The following is a 24,377-nucleotide window of genomic DNA, read 5'->3' as shown; positions in this document are numbered from 1 at the left end:
GAATGAATTTAGCGATTTGCAACTGATTTCCTTCTCAGGTTTGGCTTTGTGGTGGATCATTAGAAATCGTTCCATGTTCGAGAGTTGGCCATTTGCTTAAGAATAATACATATAATACATATCACAATGAAACATTACTAAAAAATAAAATTCGAATAGCAGAGGTTTGGATGGACTCTTACAAAGACATCTTCTACCATAATATAGGAAAGGAATTGGTAATTAAGCCGGTAAGAATTTAATGTATATATTTTTTTAACACCTCTTTGTGTAGGTTTATACCATATATTAATTGCCCACTTTCGTCATCACATTCAGTTGAACAGTTGAGTTTTCCAACAGTATCTTTGATGACACCAGGAATATTTTTCACTACCATATTAGCATGCTGAATCAGCTCTGATGAACCTAAGATACCTAAGGTGATTTCACCATTTTCAAAATCTGTCATCACAGAGTGGTAAATATTTAGACCTTAAAGGGAATCTGTCAGCAGGTTTTTGCTATCTCATCAGAGCAGCATGATGTAGGCAAAGAGACCCTGAATCCTACAATGTATCACTTAGATTACTGGGTGCAGTGCTTCTGACACAATCATAATTGTGACGGGGTGTACAGCAGAGCAAGGAGAGACAACAGGTCGAGGATGATCCAACAGGTTTATTCACAAGAACACTGGAACAGCACACGATAAGTCCACGTAAAACAGATTCGGGGGCCCTTCCCGACAATCCTCGGACCGGATTACAAAGCAATCGTCCTTACAGTAGTCCAAAGAGTTCCACACAATCCCACGGGCCGCCACACAGGCCTAGCTCCGTCTGTGTCCACAGCCACACAGGCTGGAGCTCCTGCTCCCTTCAAGTTTCAGCTCACTCTGCCTGAATCTCCCAGGTAAGCAGAGTTTACACTAGTTGGACTCTAGGCCCACCTCCCCCTACTCCCAGGGATGGAAGTGCCTCAAGAGGATATAACCTTGCATTTTAGGGGGTGATTACCTACAACAATAGAAATGTACACAGAAGTGGTTCAAATAAGACAATGAACCCAGCTTGAAATAGGAATCTGTACAGCATATACAGTGAGAGGGTAAATTACATCTTCACAATCCCTCCCCCTCCCAACTTGTGTACGTACTAGGGACCTCTACAGGTCACTGGTTAAGTACACACAGGCAGAGCGTTACTTACATGTGGCTTCATGCAGCCACGAATTGGCATCGTAGCTCTCCCACATCATTGCCCAGGAGAACAGCTGCAGGCAGACCACCCATCACCCCAACCACGCATCGCCTGACCCCAAAACCAAAGTTCAGATCCACAGTGGCTGTGGGAATAGTCCTCCATTGTCCACCAGCCAGTTCAATAACAATCCCAGGTCCTCTATGGATTGCCTCAGGCCGAACCACTCGGGGATCAGCCAGTGTGAGGAAAGCACCCGAGTCACAAAATCCAACAAGTCTCTGTCCATCCAGCACAACCTCCTGCAAGTGCTTACCTCGATGAGCAGAAGTCGTCATAACTGCGGGTCGCACCCCGTAAACTCCTGGTGGTGCAACATGGGGGGCTGAGTCACTAGGCCAGTCCTCACATAACGGTGCCACATCTTCCTCCATGGCACTGGGCTGTAAATAATTAACAATCCGATTGGGTGCAGGATCAGTCCTCATTTGAACAGCTGGGCAGGAGACTTGCCGATGCCCTGGCTGTCCACATTGATAGCATCTGAGCTGGGTCTCCCTACATCCAAGGCGTCCTCTTGGGTAAGGGGTAGGGGAACTTGGAGGCCGGCTCCCACCTGAAGGTGCTGTAGGGGTTTGAGGATGATTCCTCCATGGCCTGGCTGGGCATGAGGCCTGCAAATGCCCGGGATGCCTACAAACATAACACCTGTGCTCTGTTACTTCCTCTCCCCGGCGTATTCCAGAAAGTGCAGTAGAAGCAACTGGAGGCACATTAACACGGGTATCAACATGTGGTGGCTTAGAGGAACGGGGAACAATGGGGACAGAATAACTGGGGGCATCCGGTGTTGTGGAGCTGTTAGGCGTCTCTCCATCCTCCAACAGAACCCTCCACTGAGGCTTGATGGTGAGAGCCTCATCAGCGAGAGCAGCAGCTTCCTCCACTGTCGCTGGTTTTCTCTCACGCACCCATTCCCGGATCTCAGCGGGGCACTGGGCAAAGAATTGTTCTTTTAGGATGACCTGCAGGAAGGTCTCCCAAGATAAGGCCTCCTCTGCCTCCAGCCAGCGATTACATATTTGTTTGAGTCTATGAGCATATATCTTAAAAGACACTTCCCCATCACAGGCTAAAGCACGGAACTGAGTCCTGTAAGTGTCTGGGGTCACAGCATAATGTTTTAGAATAGTCTGTTTAATCTCCGCATACTCACAGTTCCACCGAGGGTCCATAGCTCTATAGGCTTCAGCAGCTCCCCCCTCTAGGAGCCCAACCAGATGCCGGACACGCTCCCTGTCCGGGACTTCCATTAATCGACACTGATGCTCAAAGTCCTGGAAGAAGCCCTCAATGTCGCCTGCAGCCTCATTGAACGGCTTAAAGTCTTTGCGGGACACCCTGGGAAGTTCCCTTATGATGGGTGCTGGGGTTACAGTCTGTCTGGAACCTCTCGCGGCTTCCACAGCGAGCTCCTTATCCAGCAGTGCCATCTCCTCCATCCTGCGCTCCTTCTCTTCAGCTCCACGCATGGCCTCCCTCTTATCTTCTATGGTGGCCTCATCTCCAAGCAGTGCCATCTTTTCCTTGTACCACACAATCCATTGACTTTTTTGGGTATTTACCTCCAGCTCCCGTCTTTCCTCCCTTTGCTGTGAGGATCCTTCCTCCACGTCATTTTGCGAGCAGACTCCTTCTAGCGCCTCAATCAGCTGCTCCTTGGAGAGTCCTTTGAAATGAACTCCTACTTCACGGGCCCTTGATTGCAGGCTCCCCAAAGTCCAGGTCTTGTACTCTGCAGTGCTGGTTCCTGATGTTGAGCCATTGTCCTCCATTCCTTCTGCTCTGATCCCAGCGCTGCCAACCAGTTTGTGACGGGGTGTACAGCAGAGCAAGGAGAGACAACAGGTCGAGGATGATCCAACAGGTTTATTCACAAGAACACTGGAACAGCACACGATAAGTCCACGTAAAACAGATTCGGGGGCCCTTCCCGACAATCCTCGGACCGGATTACAAAGCAATCGTCCTTACAGTAGTCCAAAGAGTTCCACACAATCCCACGGGCTGCCACACAGGCCTAGCTCCGTCTGTGTCCACAGCCACACAGGCTGGAGCTCCTGCTCCCTTCAAGTTTCAGCTCACTCTGCCTGAATCTCCCAGGTAAGCAGAGTTTACACTAGTTGGACTCTAGGCCCACCTCCCCCTACTCCCAGGGATGGAAGTGCCTCAAGAGGATATAACCTTGCATTTTAGGGGGTGATTACCTACAACAATAGAAATGTACACAGAAGTGGTTCAAATAAGACAATGAACCCAGCTTGAAATAGGAATCTGTACAGCATATACAGTGAGAGGGTAAATTACATCTTCACAATAATTTTTAGATTTAGCATGCAGCACAGCTGAGAAGCTGCCCCGCCCACACCAGCTTCTCTATATACAATGTCTATAGACAGTAAGGTGATCATCACTACAGGGAGCGTGCCATACTAGCTGACCTCTAGCTGACCTAGTCTGGCAATGATAATCTCCTGAAGGTAACAGAAACATGGCAGGTAAACAACAGAACGGGTGTTGACCAGCTGTGTGCTCATTAGTGATTAAACTAGCAGGAGTTAATCTCTGTTAGCCTGCTGGTTACCATTTGGATCACATGTTTTGTGGGAGACCTATCACAATTACTCACCGCCTTTTTAAGATGGAGGAATCTGTCTTCCCATGCCGACTATAGCTTTTGCTAATCCGGTCCGTGTGCTGTTGTATTCCAGTTGCTGGTGATTTATTGTCTCCTGCTTGGTGTGCTGTGTAAACTGTTATGATCTGGTAACCGTGGACATCCACAAAAAAACCCATTAGTCAGGAAAAACAAAACCACAAGAGTAGTTGGAAACTAAGCTGACCGCAATCCCCTATCTATCAGACAACACTATAAGTAGCAGTGGGATGTTCCTAACACACCTACACACCTCGTCACTGCCTGAGAAACGTGCTACACCTCAAAGATAGAAATGAGGAATCCTAACTTGCCTCGGAGCAGTCCCCAAAGAAATAGCAAGCCCCCAACATGCAACAACGGGGATGTAAGAAATCACAATACACGGATAGAAAATATAGATTAGCAAAGGTGAGGCCCTACTTACTAGATTTGACAGGACAGGACAGATAACTGATTGCGGCCAGCAAAAAACCCTGCAAAAAATACCAAACTACTGATAGGAAAAAAATACTAAGATTACACGGTCTTTCCCCCACTATATCAGGTGCTCTTGTGCCAGACACTGTAAACAGAACTTCAGATATAATGGGAAGGAACAAAATCACAGAACAAATAATATTCAAGTGCAAATAATCCAAACATGAACAGGGAGTAAGCTCCCTTTCTTGCTGGAGGAACTGCCCTGCTCACAGAAGCAGAAAGACAGATTCTCAATTACAAGAAACCAAACAACGAATCAAATGGAATCAGCAGAAACAACCTTAAGTGCAATTCCAGCAATTAAGCACAGAAACTAGCAAACTTATCTGGAGCAGATTCAGGCACAGAAAAAATGGGAGAAGCTGAAGGGAAAACTCCAGACATCTTCAGAAGCAGGCAGGAAGCATTATCACCGGTGGCAGCCAGGCAGAAAATGCTCTCCTAAATACACTAGGCTGATTTGCAATAGGATTTCCTGGATTCCCAATTAACTCCAACACTTGTCTGGGTCACAGATTCAGACTCAGCTTCATTACCATTCCTGGCCACCAGAGGGAGCTCCACACCAGCACCCACTCGGATGACATTCACAACAGTAAACCCTTTTGTCATCTGGTTATTTGCTCCCTGCTCTTTATTTCCTCCTTTTCACATATTGTCTTATATCTCCATGTGTGCTAGTTGTGTAATAGAGTTTTGGTTTCCCCATTTGTCCATATCTGTGGGTTCAGCCACTTCCATCCCGGCCCTCCCCTGGGGTTGGGGAGAGGGAGTATTAGAATATAGCTGTCCAGGAGCAGGGCAAGAAAGGCAGTCCAGACATCTTCACTATTAGAAGTATCTCTGGGATCAGGGACAGCTAGGGTCCCCTAACCTGAGGGCCATATTAGGAGCCCCAGTTCCCTGTTATCTCCTCACACCCAATGACAAATGTATAGGTGAAGTGAAAGGGAACCTAACAGCTGATTCATGTTGACCGATCTATGGGCAGTGTGTGTCAGACACTGGCTGTATGATTTCAACCATGTATACTTCAGTCTTGACCTCTGTTGTTTCAAAGAAAAACTTTAAAAGCTTCACGACTGAGACGCATCTGGGATAGTCAGACAGGCAGGTCACAGGCGGTTTCTCCCCACCCACTAACAATAACTGACAGGTCTCTCCAAATACATGTGTGAAGCCCCACAAGTGCAGTGTCGGTGCATTACCTTCAGGGACTCCACTCGGCTGGATCCTGTCACAGGTAGGAAATCTTCTATCTAGGATTGTCGTGACGCCACTCTCAGAATTGCGGTCACTGGGGACCGCCACTGCGGATTAAGGGATGCCTGGGGCTGATGGTGGGTGCAGTCAGTTGTAATAGCCTCCTGAGAGTGAGGCAAGCCCCAGGGCCCTGTGTAGGTGTGTAGAACCACAAGGCGCAGAATAACTCAGCACAAGCAGAATGTCTTTCAGGGGTTTTACTCACAGAAGGTGGCAGAGTGAGTAACCCGGGCGTAGCTGGGATGAACCAGGCTGGAACCAGGTGTCCTTCAGGCTGACTGATGAGGGTGACTACCGACTCGCCTTCCTTAGCCCTTCTGTGGTTTGTGGTAACCCCGACTTTTAGTCCCTATGGGGGTCACCCAGGGAAGTAGCTGCTCCCCTCGTTTGTTTGCCGTTTGCTTGTCGCCTGGACCAGATCACTCCAGCTGCTTGCCTCCTGTGAACTATGGGCCCTAACTGTGGCTACGTGGCTGCGGCCTTTGGGGTGTTGTGGCGTGGGCTTTGAGGGCCCCACACCGGCAGGTTTAGCAAGGAAAGGTGGATCTATCCCCGCACCGGGATCTGCCGCCCGTTTGGGCCTGGTACTCCCTGACAGTCTCCGTACTTTCCACTACGCGGCTCTCTCTCCAGCTGTGTGTGGGGTTCGGGCAGCACTACCAAGTGACCGTTCTCCCCCGTCGGTAGTCACTGCGCGGACGCTGTTAGACTGCAACAGCTCCAGGGTCTGCTCCTGACGTCTGCTCTCCCTGGACTGCTGCACTAAACTGGCTCACTGCTCCTCCTCTCCTGTTCTTGCCTACGCCACCTAGCAACCAGGCTCTCTACCACACCCCTTGAGTGGAGATGGAGGCTTCGCCCCCTCCACTCCTCAAGTGGAGGTGAAGGCTTTGCCCCCTCCTGGGATCCCCAGGGGTCCTCTCAAAGGTACATGTGTGAGACCTGATCACTATGCGCCTGTGTAGTCACACCTCGGTCAGCCTTCTGGATTACCTGTTTGTACTGTCCCCAGCATGGGTGCAGTACTCAGTGGTGCCTGACAAGGTCAGGGGCGCCACATTCCCCCTTAGTTATCACCAGCACGTCCTCGGGCTGCAAGACAACATTTTAAAATGCATAAAACAGTAAAACATGGTAAAACTTTTAAAACCACCAGGTACCATACATCACCACCCTCCACCCACAAGTCCGTTAACCCACCCTAAACCCTTTCAGGAGGCAGGTCACCGGTTTCTTTTGGTAACCAGGTCTGGGCCATCCACTTCCCCAGACCTTTCCTCCAATCTGCCTCTCCCGTTGGCCGCGCCTTCAGCCACTTCTGGCAGGATGTAGAGGCGGCTTTCATGGGCTGGTGGTTTCAGGGTATACCTGGCCTGGTGGAGCCGCGCCTTCAGCCTCTTCTGGCAGGATCCAGAGGCGGCCTTCACGGTTGGTGCTGACCAGGTACCCTCTTTGTGGTGGAGAGCCAGGCCCCATAAACAGGCGTGCTCTCTGGTTGCAGGCGAGCCAAGGCCCCATAAACGGACGTGCTCCCTGGTTGCAGGCGAGCCAAGCCCCTAAACAGGCTGGCTCTGGTGGTGGTACCTCTGGGGTAACTATTTACACTGCGAGAGTTTGTGGCTATAGCCAGTTCATAGCCTTAAGGTTTATGGGTTTCTCACATTAGTTCATGTGGGCACATGCTTAAACTTATAAACGTTGCAAACTGGTCAAAACTGTAACTTGCTGTACTTTACTTTTCTCTACATAGATTCCTCCTCACCAGGGCTTGGGCCTGTAGGGCTGCGGCACCTGTTGCTTTCTCCATCTCTGTCTTTTCCTTCTTCTTCTGTATCTGTTTCTTTTTCTGTATCTGTTTCTTTTTCTGTTGAGACAGCAGGTTCACTGTAGGGATTGCGGGGACATGGGGTAACATCCAGTGCATACCATCCTCTTTCTCCTTGATGCATTGTGAATTCCACTGTATCTCCTGTCCGTAAGTTCCTTCCTGGATGTCCTCTGGGCAAATGGGCTCTAACGTCTCTTCTGTTAACAAAGATGCCTTCCTTCATACCAGGAGCTACTATGAAGCCATATCCACTCTTCAAGCTGAAGTCTTCCACAACTCCACGACAAAGTGGACCTCTGACCTGGGATTTGGCCCTTCTCAGGAACCGTTTCGCTTCCAAGTCTCTGGCCATGACTTCGTCTTTCTGCTCTGGAGACTGCGGTGCAGGGGAAAACTTTGCTCTGCTACGGCGCCGTGTCCTACGGGCTGGATTCTGCTGGGTTGCGGTTTCACTGTTTGCAGGCTCCCAGGTGAGGTACCTGGACAGATCTTCTTCAGCAGAGGGTGTCGGGCTCTCTTCATCCCAGCGGGAATACGGCAGCATCTCTGGCTCGGGGCATGGATCCACTGCTGATGGCTCCGGAGTCAGCTCCTCAGCTTCCTGGCCTCCTCTCCCCCTTAGTTCTTCTGAGCACTCCTGTTGTGGCAGCGCTGGGGATGGGTGTTCATCAGCAGGCCCGGGCGGGGGACTCTTTGGCGTGGTTGCTGCAGAAGTCGCCTTGGGAGTGTGCGGAGGGAGCAGATACCGATCCACCATCTCCTGTGGGAACTGGGCCTCTAGGTCAGCCTTCAGCTTCCAGTATGCGGGGTCCTCTCCTATCAGGGACTTCCTAGCAGGGACTTCCTTAGACTGGGGAGCGGTGTCTGCTCTGGCCTTGCAGGCCGGGGTAAACAGAGGTACATTCTTGTCTTGGCGGGCCGCGCCCTGCATGGTGGCGGCCTGGTCTTGGCGGGCCGCGCCCGACATGGCGGCGGCCTGGTCTTGGCGGGCCGCGCCCGACATGGCGGCGGCCTGGTCTTGGCGGGCCGCGCCCGACATGGCGGCGGCCTGAATCAGCGTCGCTGTCGCAGCTGGAGTCTTAGCGGGCATCGCTACTGTGGCCGGTTCTTGGCGGGCCGGGCAGGGCATCGCTGCGGCGGCCTGAATTGGCGTCGCAGCTGCGATGGGATCTGTGCAGGCTGGGCCGGGCGTCGCTGCAGCGATCGGAGCTTGGCGGGCCGCACCTGGCGTGGCTGCGGCCTGGTTCAGCACCTCGCCTGCGGCGTGGATGAGCGTCGCTGCTGCGGTGGGGTCTTGGCGGGCCGGGCCTAGCAAGGCGGCGGCCTGGGTCAGCGTCACACCTGCGGCATGGATGAGGGTCGCGGTGGCAGCTGGATCTTTGCGGGCCGGGCAGGGCATCGCTGCGGCGGCCTGGGCTTGGCGGGCCGGGCAGGGCATCGCTGCTGCGGCCTGGTCCAGCGTCGCCGCGCCGGGCGCCACTTCAGGGACCGCGGGCGTGGCAGCAGGGGTCGGGGCACTCGCGCTGGCAGGGGCAACACTGGACTCACCCATCGGTGGCACCATCGGGGTCTGAGTCGTCGCCGCTCGGTCTGGCACTCGTCGCGCAGCTTTTTCCTCATAGGCCTGCACCGCGGCAGCCATCTCCAGAAGCGCCGTGCGTTCCTCGCTGATCTGTCGTATGACCCTGGCCTCCAGTTGGTCGCAGAACTGGGCAAGTTCCTGATACCACCAGGCAGCGGAGCCTGGCTCTGGGTCTCTGCGTTCAGACGCCATTTCCTCTGCGCCTCCTTCTGCACGATTTCCCAGCAGCGGACTCGTCGCTGCCTCCAGTAGCAGGCTCTTCAGTTTCTGCTCTGCCTCTTCCAGCAGCAGGCTTCTGGCTCCCTTTCTGTCCCGACGTCTCTGAACGCCTCCGCTCTCTTCACTTGCGAGGTCAGGACTCTGCAGGGGATCTCTGGGTAGCCACACCTCTTCGTGGGCGGTAACTTCTCCCAGCGCGGGCTGCTGTTGTTTTTCAGCGCGCTTTTCATGGTGGCAATATGGCGGCGCTTCCAATTTTTCAAGCGGACCGCCCAGGCACATGGTCACCTGTCTGGACAGGTCTAGTCCTTATCCTGTTCGTGACGCCAGATGTGAAGCCCCACAAGTGCAGTGTCGGTGCATTACCTTCAGGGACTCCACTCGGCTGGATCCTGTCACAGGTAGGAAATCTTCTATCTAGGATTGTCGTGACGCCACTCTCAGAATTGCGGTCAGTGGGGACCGCCACTGCGGATTAAGGGATGCCTGGGGCTGATGGTGGGTGCAGTCAGTTGTAATAGCCTCCTGAGAGTGAGGCAAGCCCCAGGGCCCTGTGTAGGTGTGTAGAACCACAAGGCGCAGAATAACTCAGCACAAGCAGAATGTCTTTCAGGGGTTTTACTCACAGAAGGTGGCAGAGTGAGTAACCCGGGCGTAGCTGGGATGAACCAGGCTGGAACCAGGTGTCCTTCAGGCTGACTGATGAGGGTGACTACCGACTCGCCTTCCTTAGCCCTTCTGTGGTTTGTGGTAACCCCGACTTTTAGTCCCTATGGGGGTCACCCAGGGAAGTAGCTGCTCCCCTCGTTTGTTTGCCGTTTGCTTGTCGCCTGGACCAGATCACTCCAGCTGCTTGCCTCCTGTGAACTATGGGCCCTAACTGTGGCTACGTGGCTGCGGCCTTTGGGGTGTTGTGGCGTGGGCTTTGAGGGCCCCACACCGGCAGGTTTAGCAAGGAAAGGTGGATCTATCCCCGCACCGGGATCTGCCGCCCGTTTGGGCCTGGTACTCCCTGACAGTCTCCGTACTTTCCACTACGCGGCTCTCTCTCCAGCTGTGTGTGGGGTTCGGGCAGCACTACCAAGTGACCGTTCTCCCCCGTCGGTAGTCACTGCGCGGACGCTGTTAGACTGCAACAGCTCCAGGGTCTGCTCCTGACGTCTGCTCTCCCTGGACTGCTGCACTAAACTGGCTCACTGCTCCTCCTCTCCTGTTCTTGCCTACGCCACCTAGCAACCAGGCTCTCTACCACACCCCTTGAGTGGAGATGGAGGCTTCGCCCCCTCTACTCCTCAAGTGGAGGTGAAGGCTTTGCCCCCTCCTGGGATCCCCAGGGGTCCTCTCAAAGGTACATGTGTGAGACCTGATCACTATGCGCCTGTGTAGTCACACCTCGGTCAGCCTTCTGGATTACCTGTTTGTACTGTCCCCAGCATGGGTGCAGTACTCAGTGGTGCCTGACCAGGTCAGGGGCGCCACACATGCATACAGGAAGATACCTGTAACTCCAAGGGAGCAAGTGAGGAGAAGCGACTGGGGACCTGCTTGTCTGACTAGTCTCCTGTGCTGCTTATAAAGTATGTGTTCACCCGAAATACTGCAGCATTTCAGAGTCAAATAAGCATATCTAAACTCATGCATTGAATGCCTGATACATGCTGCCTGAGGACTGACCAGTCTGTATTAGCTGTCAGGTCCCTTTAGGAACTGTTTTGTTTCACACAAGAAGAAAAAAAAAAAAGAAACAAAAGATTGTGAAATCTGAGGCATGGACCAAAAATGGATCCAGGACACAGAAAAAAAACTAAACATTTTGTATGAGAAAAAAATACAAAGTCTGTGAAACTGACATTACAGATTATATGTAGTTTTAAAGGCTCTTGAGCTGAAATCTCCTATTAGTCTCTGCTTGTTATGTCTCTGCTCGTAGCTTTCTCTGCTACATTTTGAAAAGTATAGTCAACCTATGTGACGCTGACATCTGGGTTCTTAACGCAATGGAAAACATTCAACAATATATATTTTCCACATCTCCTTGGGCAGTTTATTAACCCCTTTACAACATCCTTCAAACTTGTACAGTGCATGTTGGAAGTGGGTGTATGGAGCGGGTTCACAGGGTCCCATACCCAGCAGGTAACGGCTGTGTTTTACAGCCAGGATCTGCCGCTAACAATGGCAGGTGGAGCAGAGTCCCATCCGCGATTGTTAATCTGTTAAATCCCGTTGTGAAACTCTGACTCTTAAGGCTGCTTTACACCAGACAATCTATTGTGCGATAGATCGTCGGGGTCACGGTTTTTGGGGCGCACAGCCTGTGTGACACCTCCTAGCGATCAGTATCGCTCACAAATCGTGAGTCGTGTACTGCTCGTTAGGTTCCATAATATCGTTTAATTTAGTTGTTCATCGTTTCCGGGGTAGCACACGTCGCTCCGTGTGACACCCCGGGAACGATGAACAGCAGCTCACCTGCGTCACGCGGCCGCCGCCGGCTATGTGAAGGAAGGAGGTGGGCGGGATGTTTACGTCCCGCTCATCTCCGCCCCTCCGCTTCCATTGGCCGGCAGCCGTGTGACGTCGCTGTGACGCCGAACGTCCCTCCCACTCCAGGAAGTGGACATTCGCCGCTCACAGCGTGGTCGCACGAGAGGTAAGTATGTGTGACGGGGGTTACTGACTTTGTGCGACACGGGCAGCGATTTGCCCGTGATGCAAAAAGGACGGGGGCGGGTACGATCGATTGTGAAATTGCACAATTGGTCGTACCGTGTAAAGCAGCCTTAAGAATTTAACATGGGGGCACACCATTTTGAGCACCCATCGGCGAACTCATGACATGATTGTGTAGTGTTGATGGATTGCTATGGCAGCAAGGGGTCTGCTGAATATCTCTGGGCTTGCCATAGCAGTGCTCCTTTGAAATTCTGCCTGTGGCCAGACATTAAATGAGACCATGATTTTTACTGCCAGTATATACAGCAATGCTATGGCATTGCGGTATATAGCACAAACAATCAGACGAGCCCAGTCCGGGCAGTGATAATCTCCTGCTGTTAAATATTGAAGTAAAAGCAGACAACCTAATAAATGGTACATCCCTGAAATCAGTGTCTCAGCCCCTACCTCACGATGTCCTCACATTACACAGCAAGATCTGACTGACAGATTTCACATCTATAAAAAATGAAGGCCATTGTTTCCATGAAAATGAATTGCCAGAAACTACAGACAATTTGAAAGAGGATTAATCTGTCCCATCCTACTAAAGTATCTTGGATTAGCATAATTTCAGTTATTTGGATTGATATTTTTCCTTCCATCTTGTATGAATATCTAGGATTAAAACATATTTTTTTTCTGCCTTAGATAGAGATGAATGATGTTACTGAGCTGAAACAACTCCGCATGAGATTGGGATGTAAAGGATTCGCATGGTTTTTATCCAATATTGATCCTGCAATGAGCACCAAGCAACCAGTTCTCAAGGCAACAGGACAAGTAATATTAATTAAAACTTCTATAGTTTTGTTAGTTTGTAATAGTTTTGTAAACACTGTATACAGTATATATATATATATATATATATATATATATATATATATATATATACTGTATATATACATATACAGTACAGACCAAAAGTTTGGACACACCTTCTCATCTCTAGAGCAACTATTAAGAGGAGACTGTGTAGCAGGCCTTCATGGTAAAATAGCTGCTAGGAAACCACTGCTAAGGACAGGCATCAAGCAGAAGAGACTTGTTTGGGCTAAAGAACACAAGGAATGGACATTAGACCAGTGGAAATCTGTGCTTTGGTCTAATAAGTCCAAATTTGAGATCTTTGGATCCAACCACCGTGTCTTTGTAGAAAAGGTGAATGGATGGACTCTACATGCCTGGTTCCCACCGTGAAGCATGGAGGAGGAGGTGTGATGGTGTGGGGGTGCTTTGCTGGTGACACTGTTGGGGATTTATTCAAAATTGAAGGAATACTAATGTAAGGGGTGGACGGACCCCTTACAAGGAGGCGTACTTTCCCCCCCTGAAGATACCCCCGCTGGGGTAGACAAAGCCGTTAATATTAATGTTTATGTTTTACTGTATAGATGAGTTTCCCCTAGTGGCCGGGTGGGACGGCTGTCCCCATAGAAACAGTGCAGAAGAAAGGAGGAGCCGGCAGCAGAAGGGGGAGGGAGAGAAATTGTTGTAGAGAAAAAGTTTGAGTTTGAGGCAGTCGAGTCCGGGACAGGGGAGAAGGAGCAGCGGGGGCAGAGTGTGGGAGCTAGGTGAACAGCTAACGAAGGAAAGGGAAAGAGAAAGTGTCCTCTATGGTGAAACAAAGTTGGGGGGGTCAAGTCTGCGGTAACCGGAGTGGGAGCCCAGGTGAAGTAGAGTAGCCGGGCACATCCCCACGAGAGGAGACGACAAGAAGAGGTTTCCCCCCCCAGCAGAAGTTGTGAAACGACGCTATCAGATTGTTGCCTCTGTTGTGAAGATGCGTGCAATAAACATGCCTTCTGATTCAACTGATCTCCGTCTGCAAAGTCTTTCTACGTCTGACAGCGTTCTCTGTACCACCACACTCTGCCCCACCAAGCAATCTCCTGTCCCAATAGTGACGGCGGAGCCGGGGGTTAGCCTGATAGAAAAAGGGGCCATGACTACAACCCCCGAGGCACCCCCGGCACCCCGTTACACTAAACCAGCATGGCTACCACAGCATCTTGTAGTGGCATGCTATTCCATCTGGTTTGCGTTTAGTTGGACCATCATTTATTTTTCATCAGGACAATGATCCCAAACACACCTCCAGGCTGTGTAAGGGCTATATGACTAAGAAGGAGAGTGATGGGGTGCTACGCCAGATGACCTGGCCTCCACAGTCACCAGACCTGAACCCAATCGAGATGGTTTGGGGTGAGCTGGACGGCAGAGTGAAGGCAAAAGGGCCAACAAGTGCTAAGAATCTCTGAGAACTCCTTCAAGACTGTTGGAAAACTATTTCTGGTGACTTCCTCTTGAAGCTCATCAAGAGAATGCCAAGAGTGTGCAAAGTAGTAATCAAAGCAAAAGGTGGCTACTTTGAAGAACCTAGAATATAAGACATATTTTCAGTTGTTTCACACTTTTTTAAGTATTTCTTTCCACATGTTTTCATTCATAGTTTTGATGTCTTCAATGTGAATCTACAATCTTTAGAGTCATGAAAATAAAGAAAACTCTTTGAATGAGGTGTGTCCAAACTTTTGGTCTGTAATAGTGTGTGTGTGTGTGTGTGTGTGTGTGTGTGTCTGTGTGTGTGTGTGTGTGTGTGTAAAAACTGTGATCATCTGTATGTGGCAGCAGCTCCACACTGAAGTGCACTTCAGCTCAGTTCAATGTGTAAATCACTGGAGCTTATTACAGTTGGGCAGAGTTCGTGTTGCTGCACCGATCTCACATTGATGATGTATTCAACAGATAGGTAATCAATATCTTGCAATCGAAAAAACATTTGACTCCATCTTTTCTTACAGCTTTTAAACTCAGATGCTGGACAGTGCGTGCAGTATTCCTATAATGGAAGCGTTCAGCTGGTAGAGCTTTCCCATTGTGATGACAACCCAAATCAGGTAGTTTTATTTTGTTTTTCAAAATTGTATTTGTATGTGGCAAACACAAAAAATAATTAAAGGGTAACTGTGCTTTGAAGAAACTATTCAGAACAAGCTGCCCTTTGTGGTGTGCATATAGAGAATAAGCTAATTCTGGCCATTATGTGACTTCTTTTCCGCATTCTCATCAGTTCCCCCCTCTCCGTGTTCTATATATTATGTGATTGATTGCTCTCAGTGAGAGAAACAAAATTAAAATTTTGTAGTTGTGATACCTTTTAATGGCTAACTAGTTAGCCATCAAAAGGTATCACAACTACAAAATTTTAATTTTGTTTCTCTCACTGAGAGCAATCAATCATTTTTCAACTGGCTAACACGGTACCAAAACCTTTTTCTTTTAACTATATATTATGTGCAATCCCACTGGGACCTGAAGGGGCAGACAGGAGCTGCAGTGATTTCTCCCATAGATCACACAGAGAGGGGAATACCTGCTCTTCATTCACTTTATAGTTCACAGAGACATTCTGCAGAAACATCGAGGACATTATGCAGCAGAGCTGAGCTGTCTTGATCTAAATCAAACTCTGATGTGAGGGCAAATGCTTGTTACAAAGCTGTCCACAATTTTTTTCTGTCAGCCTCTCCCTGTTCCCTTCCCTGCTGCTCACTCCTTGTCCCCCTCCCCATAGAAAATAATGAGCAGTGTTACATGACACCTACAGTCTGACTCCTCTGACTTAGGCCCGTTTCACACGTCAGTGAAAAACACAGACGTTTTTCACTGGCGTGTAAAACACGCACATGTCCCTGCGTGTGCCGAAAATCACGGCACACGTGGGTTGTCTAAGTGCAATCCGGGCTCCGTTCTCCGTGGCCCGTGATTGCACTTAGAGATTCACTCACCTGCGCCCGCTCCCGCTGTCCATGGTGCTGATCGCTCCCGCGACGCAGTATCCGGCTGGCGGTGACCCCTGCAGGAGCTGCTTCCGGGTTGGCTGTGTCGCGCATAATGAATATGCGCGACAGTAATCAGCCGGCACAGAAGGAGCAGGGAGAACGGGCTGCAGAGGACATCGCTGGACGCCGGGTGAGTTAAAATGTTTTTTTATTTTAAAAGCACGTTTTTTTCTGGCACGTGTTTCACGGACCACACCACTGCGTGGTCCGTGGAACATCAGTGATGCCAGAAAAAAATGGACATGTCTCCGTGCAGCAATCACGCACACGCGGGTACGCCGCACGGAGACACGTGCAGTGAAAAATCACTGACGTGTGAGCAGACCCATTCATTATAATGGGTCTGCGTATGTCCGGGATTCTGGTACGTTTAAAAAAAAGCACAAACGTCCCAGAATCACTGACGTGTAATGCATGTTATCAGCAAAATCAGCTTCCTTCCCCACTTATCAGACAACACTTCTTCCCCTCCCCCTGCCTCCTGAACTCACCATCAAATCAGCTCAACTCTGTCTTAGGCCTTGTGCGCACTAGGCGTTTTTGCCGCGTTTTTAGCGGCATTTTTTACCGCGTTTTTGTGCTGAAAACGCAGTGACATTGCTTCCCCAGCAATGTCAATGGGTTTTCAGAAGTGCTGTCCTCACACAGCGTTTTTGTTTAGCTGCGTTTTTGTGGTGACCACAAAAACGCAGCATGTCAATTATTTCTGCGTTTTCCACTGCGTTTTTCACTCATTGAATTCAATGAGATGTTAAAAACGCAATGAAAAACGCATATAGCCGCGTTTCTATGACTAAAAACGCAGCTATAAACGCAAGGGGTGGGCACTACAGTGACGTGTACAGGAAGAGGATTCCTTCTGTTGGTAAACACAGAAGCAGGAATCCTCCCGGTACCGTCACCGCTGCCTCCACCTCCCGTCCGGTGCATGTCAGCTCCGTGCGGCGCCATGTCTGGGCGGGAGGTGGAGGCAGCGGCGAAAACCAAAGTGAACAGTAGAAAAAAAAAATGTCATATATACTCACCTGTCCGCAGGGTCCCGGTGCCATGCCCGCTCCCAGCTCCTCCCGGTACCGCCGCTCTGGCTGTGTGCAGTCTCCCCGGGGCAGGACCTTGCTTGCAGGACCTGGCGGTGGATCACCTGATGCAGTCACCTGACGCATCAGCTGATCGTAGTCTCGCCGGCTTTTTCGCGCCCGGCCGGCTATCAGCTGATCCTGCCATCAGGGGACTTCATCAGCTGATTACCGGCAGCTCCTGCTGCGATCGGACGGGATCAGACTCCTGTCCAATCGATCGCTCCAGGAGCTGCCGGTAATAATCAGCACAGCACAGACGTGAGTATTATTTTTTTTTTTTCTACTGATGCATCAGCTGATTGTATAATCGGCTTTTATACAATCAGCTGATGTGTGATGGGATTCAGGCACTTGATCCTGACACATCATCTGATCGCTTTGCCTTCCAGCAAACCGATCAGATGATATTGGATCCGGATTGGACGGCGCGGGACCCTGACCCAGGATTACTGCGGAGGGGGGTTTATTTCAATAAAGATGGAGTCACTAATTGTGTTGTGTTTTATTTCTAATAAAAATATTTTTCTGTGTTGTGTTTTTTTTTTTATCATTACTAGAAATTCATGGTGGCCATGTCTAATATTGGCGTGACACCATGAATTTCGGGCTTAGGGCTAGCTGATAATATACAGCTAGCCCTAACTCCATTATTACCTAGCTAGCCACCCGGCATCAGGGCAGCTAGAAGAGTTGGATACAGCGCCAGAAGATGGCGCTTCTATGAAAGCGCCATTTTCTGGGGTGGCTGCGGACTGCAATTCGCAGTGGGGGTGCCCAGAAAGCATGGGCACCCTGCACTGTGGATTCCAATCCCCAGCTGCCTAGTTGTACCCGGCTGGACTCAAAAATTAGGCGAAGCCCACGTCATATTTTTTTTAAAATTATTTCATGAAATAATTAAAAAAAAGGGCTTCTCTATATTTTTGGTTCCCAGCCGGGTACAAATAGGCAGCTGGGGGTTGGGGGCAGCCCGTATCTGCCTGCTGTACCCGGCTAGCATACAAAAATATGGCGAAGCCCATGTCATTTTTTTTTTCTTTTTGGGCAAAAAACTGCATACAGTCCTGGATGGAGGATGCTGAGCCTTGTGGTTCTGCAGCTGCTGTCTGCTCTCCTGCATACACTAGTGAATGGAGGATGCTGAGACTTGTAGTTCTGCAGCTGCTGTCTGCTCTCCTGCATACACTAGTGAATGGAGGATGCTGAGACTTGTAGTTCTGCAGCTGCTGTCTGCTCTCCTGCATACACTAGTGAATGGAGGATGCTGAGACTTGTAGTTCTGCAGCTGCTGTCTGCTGTCCTGCATACACTAGTGAATGGAGGATGCTGAGACTTGTAGTTCTGCAGCTGCTGTCTGCTCTCCTGCATACACTAGTGAATGGAGGATGCTGAGACTTGTAGTTCTGCAGCTGTTGTCTGCTCTCCTGCATACACTAGTGAATGGAGGATGCTGAGACTTGTAGTTCTGCAGCTGCTGTCTGCTGTCCTGCATACACTAGTGAATGGAGGATGCTGAGACTTGTAGTTCTGCAGCTGCTGTATGCTCTCCTGCATACACTAGTGAATGGAGGATGCTGAGACTTGTAGTTCTGCAGCTGCTGTCTGCTCTCCTGCATACACTAGTTCTGCAGCTGTCTGCTCTCCTGCATACAAGAACATTTTGAAGAAGGAAATGACATCAGACCTTTTTTTTTTTTTCATCAACAATCTTTAACCCCTTCAGCCCCCGGGCACTTTCCGTTTTTGCGTTTTTGTTTTTTGCTCCTTTTCTTCCAAGAGCCGTAACTTTTTTATTATTCCGTCAATCTTGCCATATGAGGGCTTGTTTTTTGCGGGACGAGTTATACTTTTAAATGAAATCATAAGTTTTACCATATAGTGTACTGGAAAACGGCAAAAAAATTCCAAGTGCGGAAAAATTGCAAAAAAAGTGGGATCGTACAATAGTTTTTGGGATATTTTATTCACGGTGTTCACTATATGGTAAAACTGATGTGTGGGTGTGATGCCTCAGGTCGGTGCGAGTTTGTAGACACCAAACATGTATAGGTTTACTTGTATCTAAGGGGTTAAAAAAAATTCACAAGTTTGTCCAATAAAAGTGGCGCACGTTTTGCGCCATTTTCCGAAACACGTAGAGTTCTTATTTTTTGGGATCTATGGCTCAGTGATGGCTTATTTTTTGCGTCTCGAGCTGACGTTTATAATGGTACCATTTTTGCGCAGACGCTACGTTTTGATCGCCTGTTATTGCATTTTGCGCAAAACTTGCGGCGACCAAAAAACGTAATTTTGGCGTTTGGAATTTTTTTGCCACTACGCCGTTTACCAATCAGAATAATTGATTTTATATTTTGATAGATCGGGCATTTCTGAACGCGGCGATACCAAATATGTGTATATTTATTTATTTTTTAACCCTTTAATTTTCAATGGGGGGAAAGGGGGGTGATTTGAACTTTTAGGTTTTTTTTTTTTTTTTTTATTTTTTAAAACTTTTTTTTTTACTTTTTTTTTTTATTTTACTAGTCCCCCTAGGGGGCTATAGCAATCAGCAATCCGATCGCTGATCGCTATCTGCTGATCACAGCAATACCGCTGTAATCAGCAGATTCACTCACTTTGGTTTTCCCTCTGCTCTCGGCCGAGGGAAAATGAAAGTGAAAGATCATAGCAGCAGGCGTCATCACATGACCCTGTGCTACGATGGCAACCACCGATAGTCACGTGATAACACACGTGACTTCCGGTGGGGGCGGCGGTAAGTAACAAACATGGCCGCGCGCATTTAAATCTTGCTGCCAGACTTTGGCAGCAAGATTTAAGGGGTTAATGGCCGCGGGTGGAAGCGATTCCACCCGCGGCTAGCAGGCACACATGTCAGCTGTTGAAAACAGCTGATATGTGTGCCGATCCACGCCGCCTGCCCGCGGCAGGGGGCGGGGCTTAACGGGACACGATCCTGGACGGATAGATCCGTCCAAGGTCGTGAAGGGGTTAATGGCATTGTGCACTGATTAAAAACGCAGTGAGTAAAAACGCAGCAAAAAACGCACCAAATCGCGGCAAAAGCGCATGCGTTTTTGCCGCGTTTTTTAGCCGCGGGTGCGTTTTTTAGACAAAAATGCACATAAAAACGCTGCGTGAAAAAAACGCCTAGTGCGCACATACCCTTACAAAGTTTCTTAAAAACGCTTGTACATTTGAATTATACACAATTTGATGAAAATACAGTTACGTTTTAAATCAAATCTATCAGTAAATCCATAATTCACATATTTTTATATTTCACAAATAGCCTGTTTTCATCTTCTTAAAGGGTTACCTCGCAATCATTTTCAGGAATTAACTGAGTATTCTCTGACAGAATTGCAGGGGTGCCAATACTTTTGGCCAGCACTGTATAAATATATATAGGTAACTATACACTGAATGTTATCATCTATCCACTGGGTGATAACTTGTGATGAGCAAGCGTACTCGCCACTGCTCGATACTCAATTGAGCATCGGGGTACTCCGGTGCCCTCAGTGCTCCGCCAAGTATCGCAGGTGCTTGGATGTGTTGTCCATGAAACAAGAACACAAAAAGCCGCCTCCCTTCACTGATTGGGGTGTCAGCTATTTGCAGTGTCTGAATTGGTCTCCAGAGGGATAAAAAGAACATTTTTAGATATAGTTTGTCAAGAAAAAAAACCCTCTGCCATCTCTTCCCTCGGAAATGCTGTGTTTATGGCTGGTTGTATGTACCCAATCATTAACTTTGACTATACTCGTTACTCGAGTTGAGCTCTTTCAGAACTCATGCGCATGTAACTGCTGAAATTTCTGCAGCGATTTGACAGCACATAGATTGTGCAGGGGACGCAGGACACATGCATTTATGCTGCACTGCTATACGCAGCGTAAATACATGCAATTACGCAACGTGCGCACGAGCCCTCAGATCGTCTGACCTGCTTAGCTTGAGGACAGAGTACCCGAGCATTTTAGTGCTCACCCATTTCTAATAATAACCTGTGGATCAGTGTGGGTCACAGGAATCATATCCCTACCAATCCAGAGAACAGGGCACTAAAATGCTGTATTGGAATGAAGCATTATTCACACTGGCACTACATACGAGCCAAAGATTTCCCATACAGTATTCCAATATAATATGAATAAAGGGGTGGCGCACATGCATAGCCATCTCCCCATTCAGATGGGGTATTTCAGAACCATGCTTTTGTCGCTGGCGGCGGGGCGCTGCGCTCACTACGCTCGGGTCCGGCGCTGCTCCTGCTCGGTGGCTCGAGCGGTGGGTCGGATCCGGGGACTCGAGCGGCACTCCTCGCCCGTGAGTGAAAGGGGTGGTTTGTTGGTGTTTGGGATGTCGGTTTGTGACACCACCCACGGTGTGTGGTGAGGTTGGGGCACCACCGCTGCTCTGTACGGGGATCCCGGGAGCGATGACAGGGAGCAGCTGGGATGTTTCTCTCCCCTCCGTGGGTAGGGGGACTTTGGTAGTCCCGGGGCCCGGAGTTGTTGTCTGTTTGGTGGATTGCGGGGCCTGGCCAGGTGCAGGGTCACGGGGCAGCGCAGTGCCAGACGGCACAGTGGTACTTACTCAGCCAGTAACGCACACGGAGTCTCTGGTAAAACAACCGGCTGGATGGACGAGTCCCACAGACGGCTGCGACGGTCAATCCCGGTAGGTAACTGTCTCTCCCTGCACCGGTGTTATGTTCTCGGCCCCGATGGCTTCCCACCGGTATCCCGCTCCCCAGCAGTAGGTTGGCTAAGGGAGCCCCTGTTTGCCTGCAGGCTCTGGCCCTGGGAGCTCTAGCTCTGGCGGTAGCTTTCTCTCCCTCACGGTTTGGACGGTTGCCTTCAGTCGGGTCTTTACTGCTGGGAAACCCCGGAGGTTCCCGTCGCTGACGGATTTGACCGGTTTAACGGCAACTCCTAGCCTGGTCAGGGTCCGTAGGCCCTGCCGGATGGTGCTGGCTTCTCTTCGCTCCCCGATCCGGTACCGGCGGGCCACCGCCCGTCCCCGGTTCTTACGGTTGTGCGCCAATCGGCCTCTCCTGCAGACGGTCACCACCGTCTGCCAACCTTGCTGTCAGGTACCCGGGCCACGTACCCGGACACGGCCAGTCAGTTCCTCCACTACCACTTCCCTAACTCACACTGTACACTCCACAACTCAACTCGACTCAACTCCCTTCCTTTTCCCGCCTCCAGTACTGTGAACTCCTCGGTGGGAGGAGCCAACCACCTGGCTCCGCCCCACCTGGTGTGGACATCAGCCCCTGGAGGGAGGCAACAAGGATTTGTGTCTGACTTAGATGTTCCTAACCGAGGTGTGGGGTGTGTTGTTGCAGTACCTGTGACGTCCTGGCTTGCCCAGGGCGCCACACTTTCAAGGTTGGTAACAGTTTACCCTCTGGGATAAATAGGTGGTAACGTTAAATGTTGGTTATGAACACTTAAAGAAAATTATTCTTACATCCGAAAAATTTTCTCACAATCTAAAATTGTCTCTCCAGTAAAGGAGACCAACTCTAGCACAGCGCCACCTATTGGAAGTAGCGATCCTAAAAGTCACAAGTGGATTTTCAACAATCCTTTGCAATATGACTCAGCATATATAAGCCAGATCAGAATCCCAATTTGCAGACACGGTGTTTCGGGGTGCTTGCCCCTCGTCAGTGCAAAGTATGGGGGTGTCTGATCTGGCTCATGAGAAAGCTATGTGGGGACCACGGGGGAACACTATTCTCCTTAAGGAGACTTTGCAAGCCAGTCTGGCTGCCAGGTAAGGGGACTTATAGCTGCAATGCCCCTCTGGGAAATATTCAAATTGTCTCTCCAGTAAAGGAGACAAACTCTAGCACAGCGCCACCTATTGGAAGTAGCGATCCTAAAAGTCACAATCTAAAGGGATTTTTATTAACAAAAATCAAAATCTTTCTTTAGTATATATTTAAAATGTATTATTTAATATAATTAAGTATACATAGTGGGTGATATAAGTTTTGAACATGTCATTAATTTTCTAAGTAAATATATTTGTAAAGGTGCTATTGGTTTGAATTTCTAATCAGATGTCGGTAACTACCAGTTCGATTCACTGTCACGCTAGGTACAGGGAAGTACCAAGCGAATGGCAAAAGGAAACTTAAAACGCGCTTGAACATGCTTTTTGTTCAACAGTGAAGTTTTGCATGATGAGCGTGCATACAGGACATGGATTTTGAGTGCAATACTTAACGTTTTCTTTGAAACAATTGTGCCTGCTGATTCCAGGTCTTCCTGTAGCTCTCCATACGTGGTCCTAGACTCTTGGACAAGTCTTCTGATAATTATTTTTACTGGTCTGAAATCTTGCGGGGAGCTTATGGTCATGGTCATGGTCATGGTGAAATAATGTTCTTCCACTTCTGTATTATGGCTACTGAAGGTTCCAGTGGGCACTGTTGGGGCCATAATGAAAAGTGGAAACAACATGATTTTGGTATGACAAGGTGCTCCCTGCAAGATTTCAGACAGAAGATTGAAAAGAATTGGAGTTGTCTAGGGGCCAAGGACCACCTGTGGAAAGCTACAGAAAGACCTGGAATCAAGAGGTACAATTATTTCAAAGAACATACCCAGTAATGCACCCAACCACCATGACCTGTATGCACGCTCACCACGCAAGACTCCATTGCTGAACATAAAACATGTTCAAGTGTGTTTAAAGTTTGCTCAACATCACTTACACAAGCATTTACATTTAACAAGTGTGTTCAATACTTTTTCCCTGTGTCATTTCTCATTATTACACATAACTTAATTTATGGTCCTCTATGGCTTGATTTCTTTGACTGTGTGGATTGGATGGGTTTCAACCGACATCTGGTGAGAAAGCAACGTCAATAGTACCTTTAGAAATATATTTACTAGGAAATTGATGACACATACAATACTTATTCACGCACTATATAAAACGATCTCCACAAGAAAGCAGATTTAATTTGCTCTAGGGACAGTATCTGCACCAGTGCCATGCTATAGGTTTAGTGACCAATCTAGACAATCTTTTCATAGACCTTTTCATTCCCCTACACCTGCCACATTTTTGCATACAGTAGATAATGGTGAAGTTGTTTCTGAAGTCCATTTGGCGGTGCTTTGCTATACTGCCCTAGCACTTTACTATGAGTATAAATACTGAGCTTTACTTGTTTTAATTGTTTATGAATTTACCAATGTTTTTCTCCCTAGCTACTGATTTATTATGATAAGAAGTTGAAATTAAGAGCGTCAAAGTCTCTGTGTCTGGATGTAACAAATGAAGAGGTACTCCTGAGAAACTGCTCCTTCAATGATGTATCCACGTGGGATTTTAATGAGGTACAATTGCTTAAATTGCATAGTACTAAAAATGTTTATATTAGTTTTTCCACTAACAAAGTTAATTTTAAAGTTCATTTTTTA

General features: G+C 48.9%; 1 protein-coding gene across 3 annotated transcripts in view; it reads left to right on the top strand.

The window, feature by feature from the left end:
• Positions 1 to 24,377, top strand: part of GALNT15 (polypeptide N-acetylgalactosaminyltransferase 15) — a 120,031-nt gene that overhangs the window by 39,765 nt on the left and 55,889 nt on the right. For all 3 annotated transcript variants that reach the window (XR_012724367.1, XM_075315307.1, XM_075315306.1), the window contains exons 6-9: positions 39 to 230; positions 12,642 to 12,773; positions 14,795 to 14,890; positions 24,165 to 24,293. Coding sequence is in view for 2 of the 3 variants with exons in the window: in XM_075315307.1 (XP_075171422.1) it covers positions 39 to 230; positions 12,642 to 12,773; positions 14,795 to 14,890; positions 24,165 to 24,293 (549 nt within the window). In the remaining variant the exon portion in view is untranslated. The remainder of the gene's footprint in view (positions 1 to 38; positions 231 to 12,641; positions 12,774 to 14,794; positions 14,891 to 24,164; positions 24,294 to 24,377) is intronic.

The sequence above is a fragment of the Anomaloglossus baeobatrachus genome, chromosome 6 (assembly GCF_048569485.1).
Source record: "Anomaloglossus baeobatrachus isolate aAnoBae1 chromosome 6, aAnoBae1.hap1, whole genome shotgun sequence".
In the NCBI taxonomy this organism is placed as follows: Eukaryota; Metazoa; Chordata; class Amphibia; order Anura; family Aromobatidae; genus Anomaloglossus; species Anomaloglossus baeobatrachus.
This window is presented reverse-complemented; position numbering and strand designations above follow the sequence as displayed.